At 43.4% G+C, this 17,519-nt stretch overlaps 1 protein-coding gene across 3 annotated transcripts in view; it reads left to right on the forward strand.

The window, feature by feature from the left end:
- Positions 1-6,841: 6,841 nt before the first annotated feature.
- Positions 6,842-17,519, forward strand: part of LOC126253139 (uncharacterized) — a 199,733-nt gene continuing 189,055 nt past the window's right edge. For all 3 annotated transcript variants that reach the window (XR_007545907.1, XM_049954284.1, XM_049954283.1), the window contains exon 1: positions 6,842-7,174. Coding sequence is in view for 2 of the 3 variants with exons in the window: in XM_049954284.1 (XP_049810241.1) it covers positions 7,047-7,174 (128 nt within the window). In the remaining variant the exon portion in view is untranslated. The remainder of the gene's footprint in view (positions 7,175-17,519) is intronic.

The raw sequence follows: 17,519 nt of genomic DNA on the forward strand, positions 1-17,519 counted from the left end.
CGGCGCAGAACAGCTGCCGCCGCGGAGGGTTTTCTGTGGAATGCAGACGTCACTAGGTGGCTGTTGATTTGTGAATCCGCTCGGACGGCATTCCTGGCTGCTATTAAACGGCTCGCTGCCTTGCTCCTTGGTCGCCGGCTAGCTGAGTGGCATGCCGCGCGTCTGGCAGCCGGCATTACCTAGACACAGGCGTAAGCCTGCCGTATCACACGAACACCGTGATATGTTGGTTCTCCACACCGATGTTTTTTCATCGTCCTCCCCAGCGCTCTTCCAACCCAGACACTCATTCCTATTCAGAATACAATTACGATATAGGCGAACTGCGGTGAAGCTCAGTTCATTGACACGGTATTCAAAAGTTATAAATTAGTTGGGTCGTATTTAATCTATCGACTGTCTTTATTGCTACTTTTATAGGTTATTATTTCCGATACACGTTTCAGAGCTCCATCATCTATCACTGGCTTTGTGTGCCGCTTGGACCAATTGTGGATTCGTCAGAAAAAAAATTTCCTTTTTTTTCAGGCGTTCTTTGAAATTTTATTAATATACTTTGAACCATCGAGAGGGCAGGTATGAAGGCATCAAGGAATTTTCAATTTGATAATGGAGGGAAGCTTGGTTGACAAAACTGCATGGGGAGACCAAGGCAGGATCACAGTAAGCAGGTTCAAATAGATATGGTGAGCAGCACTTCTGTATGCAACATACCTGACGATGGAGCACACTCAAATGGGGTCGCATTTAATGTTTTTGTAAGCTAATATCTTTGCCGGTATCATACGTACTTAATCACCACTGTCTTCCTAGTTAAAATTATTACTCCTAGCTGCTCGTGATCGTAGTAAATTCTCAGCTCATGTTCCAGGAGCGCTGTTTTACGGATACAATAACACATACATCACAACATCTTCAATAGGTAATACATTTTTTTACTACTCTCAATTTTCATTTGTGATAGCACTTCAGAAATGCCAAGAGACCCAGTGTGACTCAAACATTGGGGAGAGTGAAATGTAGCGACTAGCATCCTCTAGATCAGGGATTCCCAAAGTGGTCGATATCGGTTTCCTAGGGGTCGACATAAACGAAAACTGATTTTGGGGGTCGACGAGGTCTAAAAATTGACCCCTATTAAATTAACACAAGTTCTTATTTAAAACTTTCAAGATAGGTAGGTACTGTATTGTTTATGTTGTGTTACGTGTACTAAGAATAATTAATATTTTTATAGGAAGTAGCATTGTTATAGTAAAGTCTCAAGTTCATACAAGATGAAAAACTTGGCAAGTTTGTGTGGACAAGTTTGTGCAAGATAATTAGTTCGAGCGTATGTCTTTCAGGCGCGTTTTGACTTGCTCTCTATTTGACGCTTACGCGATTTAACACGGACGAATTCATGATCAAGTCCAAACTTGTTCCTGATATTTTACTATTTAACGAGCTTGCACTGAGGTTGAAAGTTCATTTGCGTTTTGAAATTCATTGGAGCTTGAACGATAATAACTCACATAAGTACTCATTTATTTCAAGATATTACAAAGTTATTACATAGCTAAATTAAGTGAAGTAAAGTGACTGAAAAAGTGGTAAACACAGCACACTGTCTTCTTCTATTGACCTAAGTCAGAATGAAAAATAACACTCCGTAGCAGCTGTTTTAAGTTAGCGGATCATTATGAATAAGGGGGTTGATCTTAAAAGTAGGTAATTTGGCCATGGGGGTCTGAGGTAACAGTTCATTTTGGAAAAGGGGTCACTTGTCCAAAATAGTTTGGGGATCCCTGCTAAAGGAACTAATGCAGTGGCTTCTACGTCAAAACGTTATCAGTGATTAGAGGGCTAATTAAGTTTCGTTTATGTACGGTGTCCTGTCTCATACTAAGGGCACTGAAATTAAGGATATCTGTTAAAACCGTGGCTATAGTATTTACTCACCGCGCAAATCCTCATCGCAGTTACTGAATTTGGATATCAGTAACTGTCTGAAACGTGACCGATTTTTTCAGCGCTGTACAGAGATGACTCATCGAAATGATGAAAATTAAGTATTAACTCAGTAAAGCTACACGATAACTCAGTAAACCTACACTCCCCCTCTATCGTCTGAACATACCGGTTGCAGCTCAATCCACGAACACCTTTGCGACTTTCATGGGATAACGTCGGGAACGGTTAAGGGGCCTTTCTGCACGACTCGCTGACGTAGAGCAATAGGAAGGGTGAGCCCCGCCTCGCTCATGCAGTACTGCCAAGAAGGTAAAGTATTACATGAACATCTGACGAATCTAAAGTATCATGTAGTTGAAGGAAATAAATTTTACGTACTACCGCGAAAAACGTAAAGTATTATGGAACAAGAGAAATGAGACGTGGTGCCTGCAAGAGTTTTCTGATACTTGCCGACTTCTGAAACAAGGCGCAGTGATGAATCTCCAGACAATACAATTTACAAATGTAGGGTACTTAACTGTATTGACTAAAGATTTTTATCATTGCATCCTGCTTCCGGAGTCTGCATAAAGGCATTTCAGGCATCACCCATTTGGTGACCGGTAATCAGTGTAGATTAGTGAATTGGCTAGCTGCTAAGTTTTCCGTATCAACCAGATCCACTGAAGCAACTCACAAGTCGATGATACACATAGGACTGCGTGTGTGGAATGTGAGTTTTTATTATTTTTGTTTAGCATGACGTAGTTATTAAACAGTAATTGACGTGTGGACTCACTGGTAGCATTTTGTACTCAATATGACACCTCCACTAAGTGTTTTGCGCCATAGAAGAGAAAGGGTGCGGATACTTGCTTGCAGTAGGCTGTTTACTAAAATTTGTGGATGGGACATCGCTTTCCGGGAAGTTGGAATAAACGGAAGGAGGTTTCATTACATCACAGATATTATGGGTACACGAAACTTGACTTGCATGGCTTAACTACTAATTTTCAACTTAGATACTACCTAAAGTACACTCCAGAAATTCGATATTCATGTAATATATACGGAAATTATTACCTGCAAATGACATGCAGCATTACTGAATGTTGTAAAGTATCAGTGTGGTAAAACGATGGACGGAATATGAAGGAAACACAAAGTGGTCGGCTTCATCGCGAATTTAACTTTTACAAAACATTACTGCCGTATGCTTTTTCGAAGAGGTGCTATCATTTATTTCGCTTGTGGTTCATTTCAGTCACTGTCAGCGAGGAACGAAAAGGCAATAGGTATCGAGTTTGGAATTCGCAATCAAAATTTTGCTGAGCTTAAATATCTACCGTAGGTCCACTCCACATTAGGTAGTCTTATAGCATGATGGTTGTATAGTCACACGCGGTTTTGTTACAGGATAGATAATTTTATGGTATTTGTGACATTTGTGAAATAATGAGTCGAATGCAAAGTATGTAATTCTATACTCATATTCATTTTTATAGCTACTATTAAAGTGTAGGTGTACAAGGCTCCAAATGTTAGCGGATTTAATGAACAGTTGATTGATTCTCCATCATTGCCTTTCTCCTCTTATTGTGTGTCAACAATTGTTTCCTTTAAGGCCTAGTAATCTGTGTTGCAGATAGCAATATTGTAATGTCTAATTCTTAGATGTTGACTTTGCTTTTGCGCTGTTATTGAGGTGCCAAAGAAATAACTGTTCGGCAGTTATGCTAGTCATTTCCATCTAAGGTTTGTGACGTAGTTATTCTGCTAAGCACGTTAATGTTGGATCATGATTCCTTACTTATTTATTGTGCAATTTATGTTGAAAATATGTTTGTTTCCTTGTTCCAAATGTTGCTGTGTATTCGTATTCGTGTTTACCTAAGCTGGTGCTGCATTACATCTAATAATTTCGCCTGTACAATGTACCGTAATTTTTAGTGTTATTGATCTGTGGTATTTGAAGACATCTACAAGGAGCAATATCTGAATGATAACTATTTTCCTTTGGGAAATTGAGTTTGTGTCCTTACTAGTCTCCATTTCATTCATCACACCTCTGGTCTAAGGTCAATGTCAAATTCACCTACTGCATCAAAGATTAAATCTATTTCAAACGTGAAAATCTAAATTTTGACATTCATATATTATTCAAGTTAATGTTATATTGGAAACTGATTAGTGGAGACAATTCACAACGGTATAAAAAAAACGAACATAGCTCCATGCTAAAGATTTATTATTATATCGCATTTTTCGAGAACAGTTAAAAAGCACTATCACGGTATGGGTCACGGTGGAGTGCTTGTATTCGCAGATGAGCCGTCATGTGTGGTATGTTAGTGTACTAGCAGTGCCTCCCTTAACAACGCCACGACACCCACTGGCTCACCCAAAAGTGATACGCTACGTCCGTTATCGGAGGGTCGCTGATAAAAATTTAGTACATGTTGTTTACTTACCGTACGTCGACAATTCCTAGAAATAGAGAGGGCAGCATGTCGTTTCAGGGTAGTAATCCCTGTGAATTTTCGTACATGCTCGCGTTGATAAAATGTTAATACGAGTACGTTACCACAGTCTGGCACTGTGGTTGCGGTACTGGCTATTTTCTATTTCACATCGGGTTTGCTATGCGAAGTGTAGTCTTAACCTCTGGTGTTTCGGTTCCGCCGAATTTGGAATTTTATTTTTTATTTTGTTTATTTATAAGGATTCTGTGAGACCATGCGGGCCAAAGATACTGGGTCATGTAACGAGATAGTACATAATTGTTAAAGAACGCTGATTAGAAACTGTACAGGAAAAAGAATTAATCAAACACAAATTGTGAGAGTATACGAATAAATATAACATGTTACAGAGAAAAGTTCACAACTACTGTGAGAAACTTCTGACCAGAACAGAAGATAAGTGCCACAAAAAAAGGTTCATCATAGATTTGAAGACTTCGAGCTATCACTCTTTTTTCAGTTCTGAGGGAAGTTTATTGAACATGAAACCTACTGAATATTGCGCACATTTCTGTGCAATGTTTAAGGAAATGTTATCCAAGAGCAGCTATTTTTCCGTGTTCATTGAATTCATGTTGCAGTTTCTTCTGAATAAGTCCTCATTGTCAACAAATCACATGATGGAGTATTTAGGCAGGGGTGGTAGAGGGAGTATTCTGAGAGAACTGAGCAATGGCTTACGCGATGTTCGCGTTCGGTCACCGGATATCACTCTGACCAAAGTTTTCTGTGCCAGCGTTGCCTCAAAATGAGCTGTCTTATGCATCATATTAATCCATCACAAATGTGTATCAGTCTAGCTACCCCAAAAATCACTTCGATGTATTAATTTTGACTCATTTGACGATATCTGATTATTATATTTCAGACATTTTTTCATCCTTAGACAAATTCTCAGTTTTGTATAACTATTCCAAAATGTACATCATTGGACTTTGCAACACTGCGAACGAATTTTATAATAAGAATGATTATTTGCTGGAGAACACGGGTGGGGCTACCATTTGGGCGGTGACCCCAATAATTTGAAGGCTATATCGCGAATCCTGGCCATTTTTCCAGTCATTTGTTCACTCCGTTTCAACCCCTTGCAACTGACGTCGAAAAAATGGAGGATGGTGTATATTAGAGCCATAGAGTGTGTGCCCTGGGTGCAGTGGCTGTACGCGATTGCTTTCATCCATCAAATAGGCCGCCGGCTGGTTTTGGCCTTTTTGCACAGCACATGTCTGAGGGGCCCGCAGAGGGTGCCCGAGGCCCGCGCTCTGCTCAACTGACACACTTCCCTCGGTTTCGCCGCGAATTTCTGCATAAATTGAACGCGGAATTTCGTTCGTCTGGGAGTATCACATATTTTACATTTTATATTACTTTCGTGCATTTAGAAAGTGTATATTTTGAATTTCTTCTTTCAGTTTAGGTGGTAAACACTTCAACTCCATCTCTCTCCTTGTTAAGAACAACCCTTCGATGCCGACGAGCTGTTATCGTATTTAGACACATAAACGCTGTTGTAGTCAGTATGTGAATGTCAGACAATTAACGTGTAAGCAATATATTGTCGTTTCCATCACCATAGATTGTGTATTGAACTGTTACAAACAAAATTATTGCAAGTGTTGTTTCTTTCCCTTTGCTTACATTTTCGAATGGTACAGTTTGCTTGCTATCATGTTACATATCAGTGTCGTTTGCCAGTATTTTCTCGTGTTTCTCTGTGCACTTTATTTCATTTCACTCGGATTAACACTCTTAATGTAAATTAATGCCATATGATCCCGATCACCTTCCACTACTTACGTCACAAAAATGTGATAATTTTTTTAGAAGTAATTTTCAGAAGTCGTGAAAATTATTTTCCAAAAATAATTATTAGAAACGGTGCATTAATGTTTTAAAGTGTCTAAAAATTATCAGTTTTGTGTTATTTTGTATAGCGGAGCATTCTACGCCACGTGGGTACCCGTAAATCAATTTTTTAAGAGTAATCTAAATTTCGGCAGTTAACTTTCATTGCACCATAAGATGCATCATTTCTCGGAACACCGTATTACGTACAAAAAAGTTGAATTATTCACCTCGAAAGCAACGGAAAAAATTGTTGAACCCGCGAAATACGGCGAAGCCGCGCCTGAGCGACGGCCATTTTGTCTTGCCGTGGCGAGCCGAGCGCCGAGTTCGTCAGGCGGCCGCGGCGCGGCGCTGGCTTCGCGACTTTTTTTTCTCCTTTTCGCAAGGCCGGCGGCCATGTTGCCCTGAGATCACTCAGCATCTGTCTCCCCTCCATTAGGCCCCCCACCTCGTTCTCCCAGTCCCGACTTTCGGACTAATGACGAATTTTCTCATTGTTTTCCAGGTCGAAAACGTGCACCTTTGTGGATCCATCGGCTGCCAAAGGTCGCGATGCACGCGATTCGGGCGTGTAATGCGTTGTTTTGCGGCGATTGACTCCTATTGAGCGGCGGGCAGGAGCCGGCGAAGGTCGCCCCCCTCCAACGCCCTCCTCCTCGGCCGGCTCCGCGGCCGTGCGGAGAGGCCCCGTGACGTACACCCGTGTTACTATGCAGACTTCGGCCGCTGATAGTCGCCATGTCACTTGTGCAACATCACTGCAGCTTCGGCGGAGGAGACTCTTGGAATAAACCGCTGCCACGTCGTCCGCTGCCCTGGGATAAAGCAGCAGGGTGTAAATTGGACGCGTATAAGTCGCAGTTTCGGTAAGTAATCAGTTAACGACGCGCTACTGCTGCGCTTTTGCTGTCACCCGCTTTAATGCGACTGCTTTCTCTGCCTCGACTTACAGATTATTTCACTGTCTGCAGGCCGCTTTTTCTGTGCATGCTAAATGTGTGTTTAAAATCGCTAGATTTGCAAACGGGGACTATGTTACGTTTGATTAATCATCAATGCAAATTATCGAATTACGTAGTGATTACAGAGAATCTTTGTAACGGATCTCGTCCTCTTGATAAATTCGCGTAATGCTAGCTTCCACGACGTTAACGTTCATTTGTAGGAGAGATCATTTTTCGTATCAAAAAGTTCAGAGGTTCAGATTTCATTGTGCATACGTAACTGTTTTTCTGCTTTGCTTCATTTGCTTTCCAACAATGTAAATTTCATTGCAGAGGTAAAAAAATGGCGTCGCTTGTGATACATGTACGTAAGGAGAAAAAATGTTTTGCTTTGTGGAAACGAAGTGCAATGTCATGTACGTAGGCACTTTAAAGTGTGGGACCCAATTTTGCAAGCTGTCATATAGTAGTCGCTATTGGTAATTGTAAAGACAACATTCAGAGAAGGAAGTAGTGATTTGCCCAGTACAGCAGTGACAGCTTTCACTTCATGTTATGAACAAGTGTTATACTAATAAATGTGCTCCAACAATGATGCTATGGTAAAAGGGTTGAGTAGCGTTGACAGATGTGTGGCTGGCGCACGTGGCTGCGGGGGTGTGAAGCGCTTGCGGATGCTGCCCTGCGCGCGTTGCGGCGAGCAGCCCTGCTGACGTGTGCTCTGCAAGGGCCGCATCGCCCCAGGCCGAGACGCGCCACGCGGCCCATGCCACATGTCTGGTCGGCACACCCATACCTTGCTGCGAGCACGCTCTTTCCATACTCTCACCTGTTACGCGCCAAATTGTTTCCGCCCCTCGTCACGCCATTGCTGGAAGAATCTTGTCTCTTAATAGCTAAAGTTTTGTAATAGTTTCGAGCTTCCGTAAATTTAGAGTGCAATGACAATCGTGCAAATTTGCGTTTTATTTTCTGGGAACCAGACGTGACATTGTTATTGTCTATAGCTCGGTGAGAATACGCAGGCGCAATCGCCTAGACGATACGCGATGGGTGAATGCCATATCGCAAGTTCGGAGCAAGTCCGAATACAGTATGACAGTACGATTGGTCACAAGTTTGTTTGAGCCATTGGGAGAGGCGGCACGGAGATGGTGAAAACCTGACGCAACAGACGCTTGAAGGTACACGTAAACCATCCCGTGAAAGTCTACGATGTTACGAGTACCAGTATTAAGTGAGAAATCTAGGCATACACTAGGCTGTAACCTTCCTACGTATAGCTCCCATTGGGATCGAAAAGTTTTGACTTACTCCAGCGAGCAGAGGTCTTCAAGAAATCATTCTTCCACGCTCCATATGCTGATGGGACGGTAAGATATGCTAAAAACTGGTTTTATGAGAAGTAGCTTCTGCCATGCACTTCACAGTGGTTTGCAGAGTATGGATGTTGATCTAGACGGAGGTCTGGGATATCTGAATGGAGAATGCTAATTTCTCCCCGTGCAGCCATCTATTGAACATGGTCTCATTTTGGTGTCAAGAGATCTTGCAAGGTAAGTGATCTGCTTAAGCTTCTTGGGTTGCAACTGCTTGCATGGGGCATGTGTTTTACTTGGGTTGGTGAAAGCAAGTTCACTAACATTATTTAACCGTAAGTGAAAAGTAAATAAGGTAACCCATGAAAAATCACGAAGTTCAGTTAACCGGTCATTACACACGTCATTACGTTCATATTTCAAGGCAGTGGATTTTCATTCAGAAGGTGCGAATTTCAGATCCTTGCTGATAATCACGATACATCGTAGATTTGCGTTGTTTTCCTGATCCAATGAAGAGAACTGCCTGGATGACTCCTTTGGAAATCGCGCGCCCTTTTCAATTCCTGTCGTACACGAGCTCGTGCTACGTTGTAACTGATGAGTCCTTAATTACTAATCTGGCTTATTTCCTTCTACATTATGAAACCGCTGTTTGGAGAACCGGCATCCTTACTTCTCTTCGCCGAGAGCTCACACTTAACACACGGGAAATATATGTCATTATTTTATTTGAAAGTTGCTGCAAGCTTTCTGATGTCACAGTTGTAGCACAGTTGATCTTCACCCTCTTTGGCAAAGTTATGAGAAGTATGTGTCGTTTCCAGTCGATAAATACATGCAGTGTCTTAGAAAGGAACGAGTTTGCATTGTCTATCCCATCTCAATGTAGATTCACCTGTTCGATGATGAGGGAATAACGTTTTCAGTATGGAAACTGATATATGGCAGCGTTGCACGCTGTTGAGACGATTTAAGCGCATGACAATGCGTTCTGATCGTTCAGTTCCGGCACGCAGTTCGGAGCTCTTGAAGTATGGCAAATAAGCGATTATCAATTCGGAGTCCTCAGCTCCGCTGCCACTCCGTCAGTGGCTGTCTCGAGGACGACGACTATGCCTCAGGTTCACAGCAAGAAGCCAAAGAGGAAGAAAATGTAATGACGAACAACGGCGTGTATCGAGAACGCTGTTGCAAGTAGCAATACCATTTATAAGCCGACCCCCTCGCCAGACCTCACCTCCGTGCGATGAACACGAGGTATGACTCAAGACTAAAGTATGTAATCAGCGTCTAACCTGTTTACATACTATTTTTTTCACGTTTTCCAATGTCGCTTTTTCACTCCCCATTAGCCAATCTTAGCTGTGACTTAATCCAGACATGAAGTACCGGAACAGTTGGCGCGCACGAAACTGTCCAGTACTCCTTTATCGAGAATGCGGTTGACCCTTATTGAGAGGTAGAGCCAAGTTCGTGTGGTAAGGATACACCGTATTACTCACCTGCCGAATTAGAATTTGCGTTAATGCTCGTAGGAAATTTAAACGTGGAAACAAGCAATGGTTTATTGTTCGTCTTATCCAATACGTATCAAACCCATATCTCTGGATGTGAATCACTACGTACAAAGTATAATGTAGATAAATGTTTTTGTCAATTCAGTGTGAATATCTTTGTGATACATTCGCACAAAGGAAAGGATAATCACTTGAAAGGCTTCAGATCACGGAGGAGTTATGTCAGCCATCTGAAATATCACGAGTGTCAGCTCTCCGCCGTGAGATGAAGAGCTCTTTTCCTGTAGAGATGAACTTACAAGGGGAACTGAATTGACTGTATGGAGAGATGCGAGGAATAAAACGCCGAAGTAATCTACCGCGTCGGATGTTGGCCGTCGGTGCGCTCTATCGAGTCAGCTTTATTGCCAGACTCTTCGCTTGCAGCAATTTGAATCGCGTTTTGGCAGCTTTTTCATCACGGAGGCTCAGCAGAGTACTCGAAACACACAACGGGGCGGTCCGACTGCTGAGCGGCTGCGAAGGAAGGCGCGAAAGCAGCGTCGGCGCGGCCCGCCGACTGTGAGAAGTGGCGGCTGGCGGGCCGGACCCGCCGCATTATAATGTGTGCCAAATTGAAAGTTGGGGCCAGGGGCCTCCAGGGTAGTTAGCACCGCTCGCTGCCAGCCGGCTGCGGCCCCGGCCCCGGCCGCACCGCAGCATGCAGCGGTTTTTGCCCCAGCGATCTGCGGCGTCTCTGAGCCGCGCCTCGAGGGTGCGTGGTCTGGGACGTCTCTGTCAGGGAAGTCCAGGGACCGGCAACTCCCCGTAGGTGGAAAGCGGGGCAACTGTCTCAAGGAATGTCCATTACGATCACTTTTCTAGATGTGTAGCAGCAAAAGAGAAGAAAAAAAGGGTGGGAAGTGAGGTCATTAGAAATCAAGCGCCACGTCGGTCGAAGAACGGAGTGGGTGATGGCAGTAATCTATTCTTAGAAAAACACAATCATTCTTCTCCATTTTGAGGAAGACCTAAACGAGTGTGGAACTGAACTCTGCTCGTCCCGTATATGACTCTCAAAGTCTCAACCTCTGGGATGTCCCACACGGTTTTGTGCAGATGCATTCCGTGAAATGAGCGAAGTTATGTCAGATTTGTGTGTTCCTGATCCTCGCCATGACGCTTCATGTCATTTGAAATATTTTTCATCTAGCTTCTAGTCCAGTCACGAATTCAAGCAGTTCAGTGTAGTCGGAGAGCTCTCACCTCTCCGTACTCATCAGTACGTTAAATTGTTTCTATATTTATGTGTAACTTGTTCAGTACATGAAACGGATGTCATGAGGCTAACCACTGTATGCAGATTACGAGAGGTACCTGTCAGATCTGTCACTGCATTCGTATTTCGTTTTAACACTACATATTTGTATAGTGTACAACAGTGAGTGTCAAGTTTCATGCATAGTTTTGGCAGAGTATAAAGTTGCAAGCATAAAAAATTAAATCAGGGTTAGCAAAGTAACTGAGTTCTAACTAAACTTTACGTTTCAAATATATAAATGATAAAAAGGAATGATGAACGGATAAGAAACCAAACAGATGAAACTACATGTTTTTCGAACAGTACACACCATAAATTGATCCCAAATTATGAAGCAAAATAAAGCTGCATGCATGTGAAAATATGCGGAAATCAAGGAGTGTGACGTGGATCCTAATATTAAAACTGAAGTAGAAATGTCTTCCAAAGTATCGTGGCGAAGAGGGCAGCTTAGTCTCCTGTTGAGCTAGATAATAGGCCATCCACTCCACAGAATGTTGTATTCCTTCAGGTACTTCTTGATGGGTGGGAAAGTAGGAAGGCGTATCATAAAACGTAGGGTAAATCGGCGGATGTTGAGTGTGGCTTCTCCTGTGACCCATGTACAACCCAAAGGAGCGTCTGTGAGGGCCAGAGTGACGGGGGTCGTCGTTTGGGCCAAGTCCCGTGTTTTCTCTACACAGTGGATCTCAGCTTACACCTGTATAGAGAGAACCGTCCAGCCGGTTGGAAGTGGAGCTGGAGGTAAAGACACAGGTGCCATAGTGTGAGAGGACACCTAAGTGAGAGGACTCGCAGATACGTAGATCCACCACTGATGAGAGATGACCGTTCGTTCTTGGGCAACCATATTAAGATGTTCATCACAGAAACGTCATTCTGGTCCAGTAAAGATTCTCGGGTAAAATGTGCCGTTAGAAATAACGTGAAATCAGACTCAATTTCAGACTTTCACGAAAGGCGTAACAGGTTAAAGTCGTTTTTCATCAGGTAACATGGATTTTCTGGTAATTAAATACGATTTTCGCCAGTTGCTTCTTAACGCTTTATTAAAGGTACAAAGAAGGTTTCATTGATTGACATAGCCGTCTCTGCATGATAAAGAAATTGGATGGTTGGTAACAAGACAAAGTATTAAACCAAAGCGAAAAAACTGATAGCTGCATGGAGGTACAACCACTCATGGGGAGACAATTATTGAACTATATTAAAAAAAAAAAATAAACTGGTTACAAACTACTGCGTGCACACACTTTATTCAACATGTAAACGTGACTACAGATATTCGGATTTAGGTTGTGACATGTTCGATATACCTGGCATCATTGGCGACGATGTAGCGCAGACGGATACCGGAATTCTGCATGACCCGCTGGAGTGTCGGAGCATCGATGCTGTCGTTGACCTCCTGAATGGCTGTGTCCAGCTCATCAATGGTTTTGGGGCTAGTGCTGTACATCTTGTCTTTAACATATCCCATGAAAAGGAGTCGCATGTGTTCAGATCCGGAGAATATGGCGGGCAATCGAGATCCAAGCCATTGGCCTCTGGGTACCCCAGAGCCAGAAAGCGGTCCCGAAAGTGCTCCTCAAGGACTTCACTCTCCTGCTTCGATGGGGTCGAGCTCCGTCTTGCATGAACCACATCTTGTCGAAATCAGGGTCACTTTTGATAATGGGGATGAAATCATCTTCCAAATCCTTCACGTGCCATTCGGTAGTCATCGTGCCATCAAGGAATATCGCACCCATTATTCCATCACTGGGCATTGCACCCGTTGAGGGTGAAGAGACCTCTCGATCGCGAAATGCGGATTCTCAGTCCCCCAAATGCACCAATTTTGCTTATTGACCAACCCATTCAAATGAAAGTGGGCTACGTCGCTGGATCGTACCAACCATGCTCGTACTAATTCCCATCACGGCGCGCGGACAACCGTGCAGTTTGAGCGGCCTAACGCAGACCGTTCAGAAATTATGACGATTTTATTTCATATAGTTCAATAATTGTCACCCTTTAATTTGGAAATGTCCAAATTGTACCAGAGTGAGCATTTGCCTATCCTTCACGATACAGTCGACAAATGAAAGAACTTTAGAGCTTCTTACCGTTGTGCTCGTTCTTACAGAACAAGCTCGGTCGCTGATCTACTTTGCTTGTATGCAGCAATTTCGTTTCGTTTTAAATAGGGTTTTCTTTTGTACTGACCATATAGTTTACTTTTACTATATGCGACTATAATTCTTTTAAGTGCTGTGCTATTCTGTAGCTCCCAAAAATCGATACAAAATTAATTATCGCAACGTATAGATGTCATGCATGTTATATACAGACAAATAAAAACTAGTCGGCATGAGGTACTTGCGATTCAAATTAAGCTTAGTGTAGCTAAAACAGTAGTTACACCGTCAGCTTGTCACATCCTCTTCCGCTGAAGAATTAATTAAAAGCGGCATTCATCTTTAACAATTGATATACAATGCTGCTCTGCAACGCCTTGTCAAGAAATACAATTTGGTTTTGGAACCACACTGATTAATAAACCCATTAAGAGGACTGGATACAGAACTGTTTTGGTTTTGGCGATCGGATGTGTCTACTGACCATGGAAAGACGTCGGAGATACAGACATTAACAAATGCGTCGTATAATTTGCTCGGAAAAAAGTTTTCAACCGCCTGTGAATGTGCATAGGCTTAAAGTCGATGGGAAAAGATCTATGAATGCACCATGAAACTTACTCGAAGATTTACTGAGTATTTACAGCTTGGTAACATTAGATATCGTGTTTCTCCACCCCAGGCCTCGTAGCGTACTTGGATCATCGTTGGCACGGTGTCTACAAAAAGGGTGAGACAAACTGACATTACTGCTACAGCCTGTCCCTCTCTTAGACGACGGCCATCCTGTGGTCACCCAGTTGTTGAAGAGAGTTCCTAAGACGACGCAGCATGAGTATCAATTAGTCCCAAGCACGCTAGGTCGCGTTCATTCAGCAGATAACGCAGGCCGTTCATCTCCTGTGATTCCTGGCGATTGGAGGAAAATTTTCTTGATACAGGTGTGATGTGTTGCTCCGGACAAAATATTGGAAGAACTCGTCCAGATACAGTACTGTCTTCTAGTTACCCATAACCCTCGACATCGATGAACCCAGTCAGACTTCCGTACATGATACCGACCCAAAATATGACTGATTCACCTTCGTGCCAAACCCGTGGGACTGCATACCTGAGACGTACATTGCTACCGACCGCTTTCACACTTTTCTATGACAGATCATCAGGCGCCAGACAAATCTTGCACTCGTCGCCGAAGACAACCCGATTCCATCCCAGGAGCACTGCGGTGTCGGCGAAGGGACGGGGGCATTGTTGTACTGTTGGTAGTAATTGACACCCAGAGGCCAAATTTATGGTGTGGAGACGGTTGAGTACTCTCTGGGTCGACGCAGACATCCAAAAATTAATACGTAGTTCTGTTGCATTCCCCTCGGTGGACCTGCTAGCAATAATTACTAGGTAGCTGTCTTCAGCTGGTGTTCATGACTGCAAGCGATCGCTATGTGGCAGATCTTCGATGTTCTCTGCCTCGTGGAAGAAGTTGGTTATTCGAATTATGTAGCTGCGGTGCAAGCCAATATCGCGGACAATCTCCGTGCCGAAATCCGTATGCACGTTTTAAGCTCGAAACGACCTGTCGAACCATGTTTACAGACTGAATAGTGCATCCAAGCCGCATTGTCCCGTCCAGGATTGGAGAGACAGCGCGTTCTTGTGAACTGCAGGTTCACTTTTACATCCATCGCACATGAAGCGGTAGGTATTGCTGCACTGTTGGTCAGAGGTTTCCAATTTAAACCAAGCAAGTCATGAGGGCGTTGCAAATTTTGAGCCGTTAATATCGTGGGGTTTTTCCTGAAATATATTAAGATTGAAGCATTTCGTGTCACTCTACCCCACCAGGACTTTTCTGCGTGGTGTCCCATTTGCGTACCACCATTATAGAAAGTTTCGTGTAAGTACAGAATATGTTGTGAAGGGATTGCTCACTTGCCAGCTGTCACACCCAGGAGCAGTGACTTTTATAGATATGAGTGGTGTCTGTTTTGTCGAACATGTGCCACAGAACAGACACCACACATGTCTATATACATATAGCCGCGACCGCAGTTTGAAAAAGTGTCAGTGCGGATGCACGACCAACGTCCGAACTGCTACGGAAATCAGAAGCCTGCTAGTAGGGGGTTAATGGACGGGTGTCGTTGAAATGCGGCGAGTGGGAAGCTGGGAATTTGGCTCGTACGGAAAATGTGTCCGAATGGCCGAGGCGGTTAAGGCAACCGTTCTATGGAAGGTTCAAGAGTCCCAGTCCAGCATAAATTTTCAACCCTCGCCGCTGCATTGCCGCAATGCCCTGTGCGTCTGGAAATTATTATTTCCTTCCTGTCTCTTTCCCATCCTTTTCATTTCCATTCCTTACTCCCCTGTTATTCATGCAGTGGTTTTTATCAGTGTTCCAGTCACACGTGAACACAACCAAAATTAAGGACGGCATTTCTACATAAGCTATGCGTGTCGGCGGACGCTGTATCCCTTACTGACAGTATGGGATTTGATTCAGTGTGCATAATATACTAATCGTCGCCAGGGTATCTGAGGGGCGCAGACAAACCGTTAGTACTTGCGTTTCGTTTTACTTACATTCTTGGCTTTATAATCAAGCGTTATAATAAATGTATTAACACATACAGAGGGGGCTAGTATGATGCCAAAGCAATGCAGACAAAATGGTGTTGGTCATACTTAAGCAGCTGAAAGGAGGAGGAGGTCGGAAAACGGGGGAACGCACAATTCTAATGATCACTATGGAGAACTAAGACTTCGCTGCTGTAGATTCCGCGATTGATAACGAGATTCCCACGTCTTCCCCCGTGAAAATTAACAACTTCCGATTTCTTCTTCCCGACAGCAGTATGTCACAGTTAGTGTCGCTGACTTTACCAAGCCACCATCGAATAAACCCGTTTCAATTATTATGCATCGCTGCCTCTCGTCCACAAATCCACTTCATACCATGTTTACAAATACGAAGGAACAAATATATTAGCTACAGCATTATTAACCAACTAAATATCCTTTTGAGCAAGAAAGCAAGCTTCCCTACAATAGCGTCTAAAAGTTAAACATAGGGAAAGAGTGCATATTTCCTGAACAGGCTATCGGAAGAGTTATTGAACTAGGATAAGGTTAATGATAGCTTATGACATTTGACATGCAGCCATGTTCAAATTATGTTACTAGAAAAGTTTTCAAATCGAAGCTACGCCTCTCCAAAAGAAAGCAAAGTAGCTGGCTGGCTGCAGTTAATCTCCCACAGTGCTTTCCGGGAGACTCACTATGGTTAATGATAGCTTATGACATTTGACATGCAGCCATGTTCAAATTATGTTACTAGAAAAGTTTTCAAATCGAAGCTACGCCTCTCCAAAAGAAAGCAAAGTAGCTGGCTGGCTGCAGTTAATCTCCCACAGTGCTTTCCGGGAGACTCACTATAGGCTTCAAATCCAGAGACATCCCTGGACAGTGCAGCCGGTGGGTATGTTCACATGCGACACATTCATCCACCAGCGCAGCTCGATGTGGTCGAGTATTATTGTCCTTTATCTGCAAAAGGTCGCGAGTGTTGTTACGGTATCGAATATCTGTGCTCTTTCGTTAACCGTGTGCAACGGCCATCAAGATGGGGAGCTTCGTATCCCCCTACATCATGATGCCTTCCCACACAAAGGCTTCACCGCCACCAGCACCATCACTCTCTTTCCACAGCGATCCTCTGATTTCTCCGGCTGGCATTTTTCCTCGCAGATGAATGTGCGACGAAAATCATTCTGCAGACTTCCAGTAGATTTGTCTGTGGAGAGCACATTCCTCATTCATTCCTCTATTCACGATCCAATCTTCTGAGACTAGAGCACATTCCTACATTCGTTCATGAGCCAGTATCGGAGTTGCTAACTCTACAATAAATGAGAGGATCATAGCAGTGACGTGAGGGACACACACACACACACACACACACACACACACACACACACACACAGTTGACATTATCAACTGTTCTGAGTC

Source organism: Schistocerca nitens, chromosome 4, assembly GCF_023898315.1.
Source record: "Schistocerca nitens isolate TAMUIC-IGC-003100 chromosome 4, iqSchNite1.1, whole genome shotgun sequence".
Classification (NCBI taxonomy): domain Eukaryota; kingdom Metazoa; phylum Arthropoda; class Insecta; order Orthoptera; family Acrididae; genus Schistocerca; species Schistocerca nitens.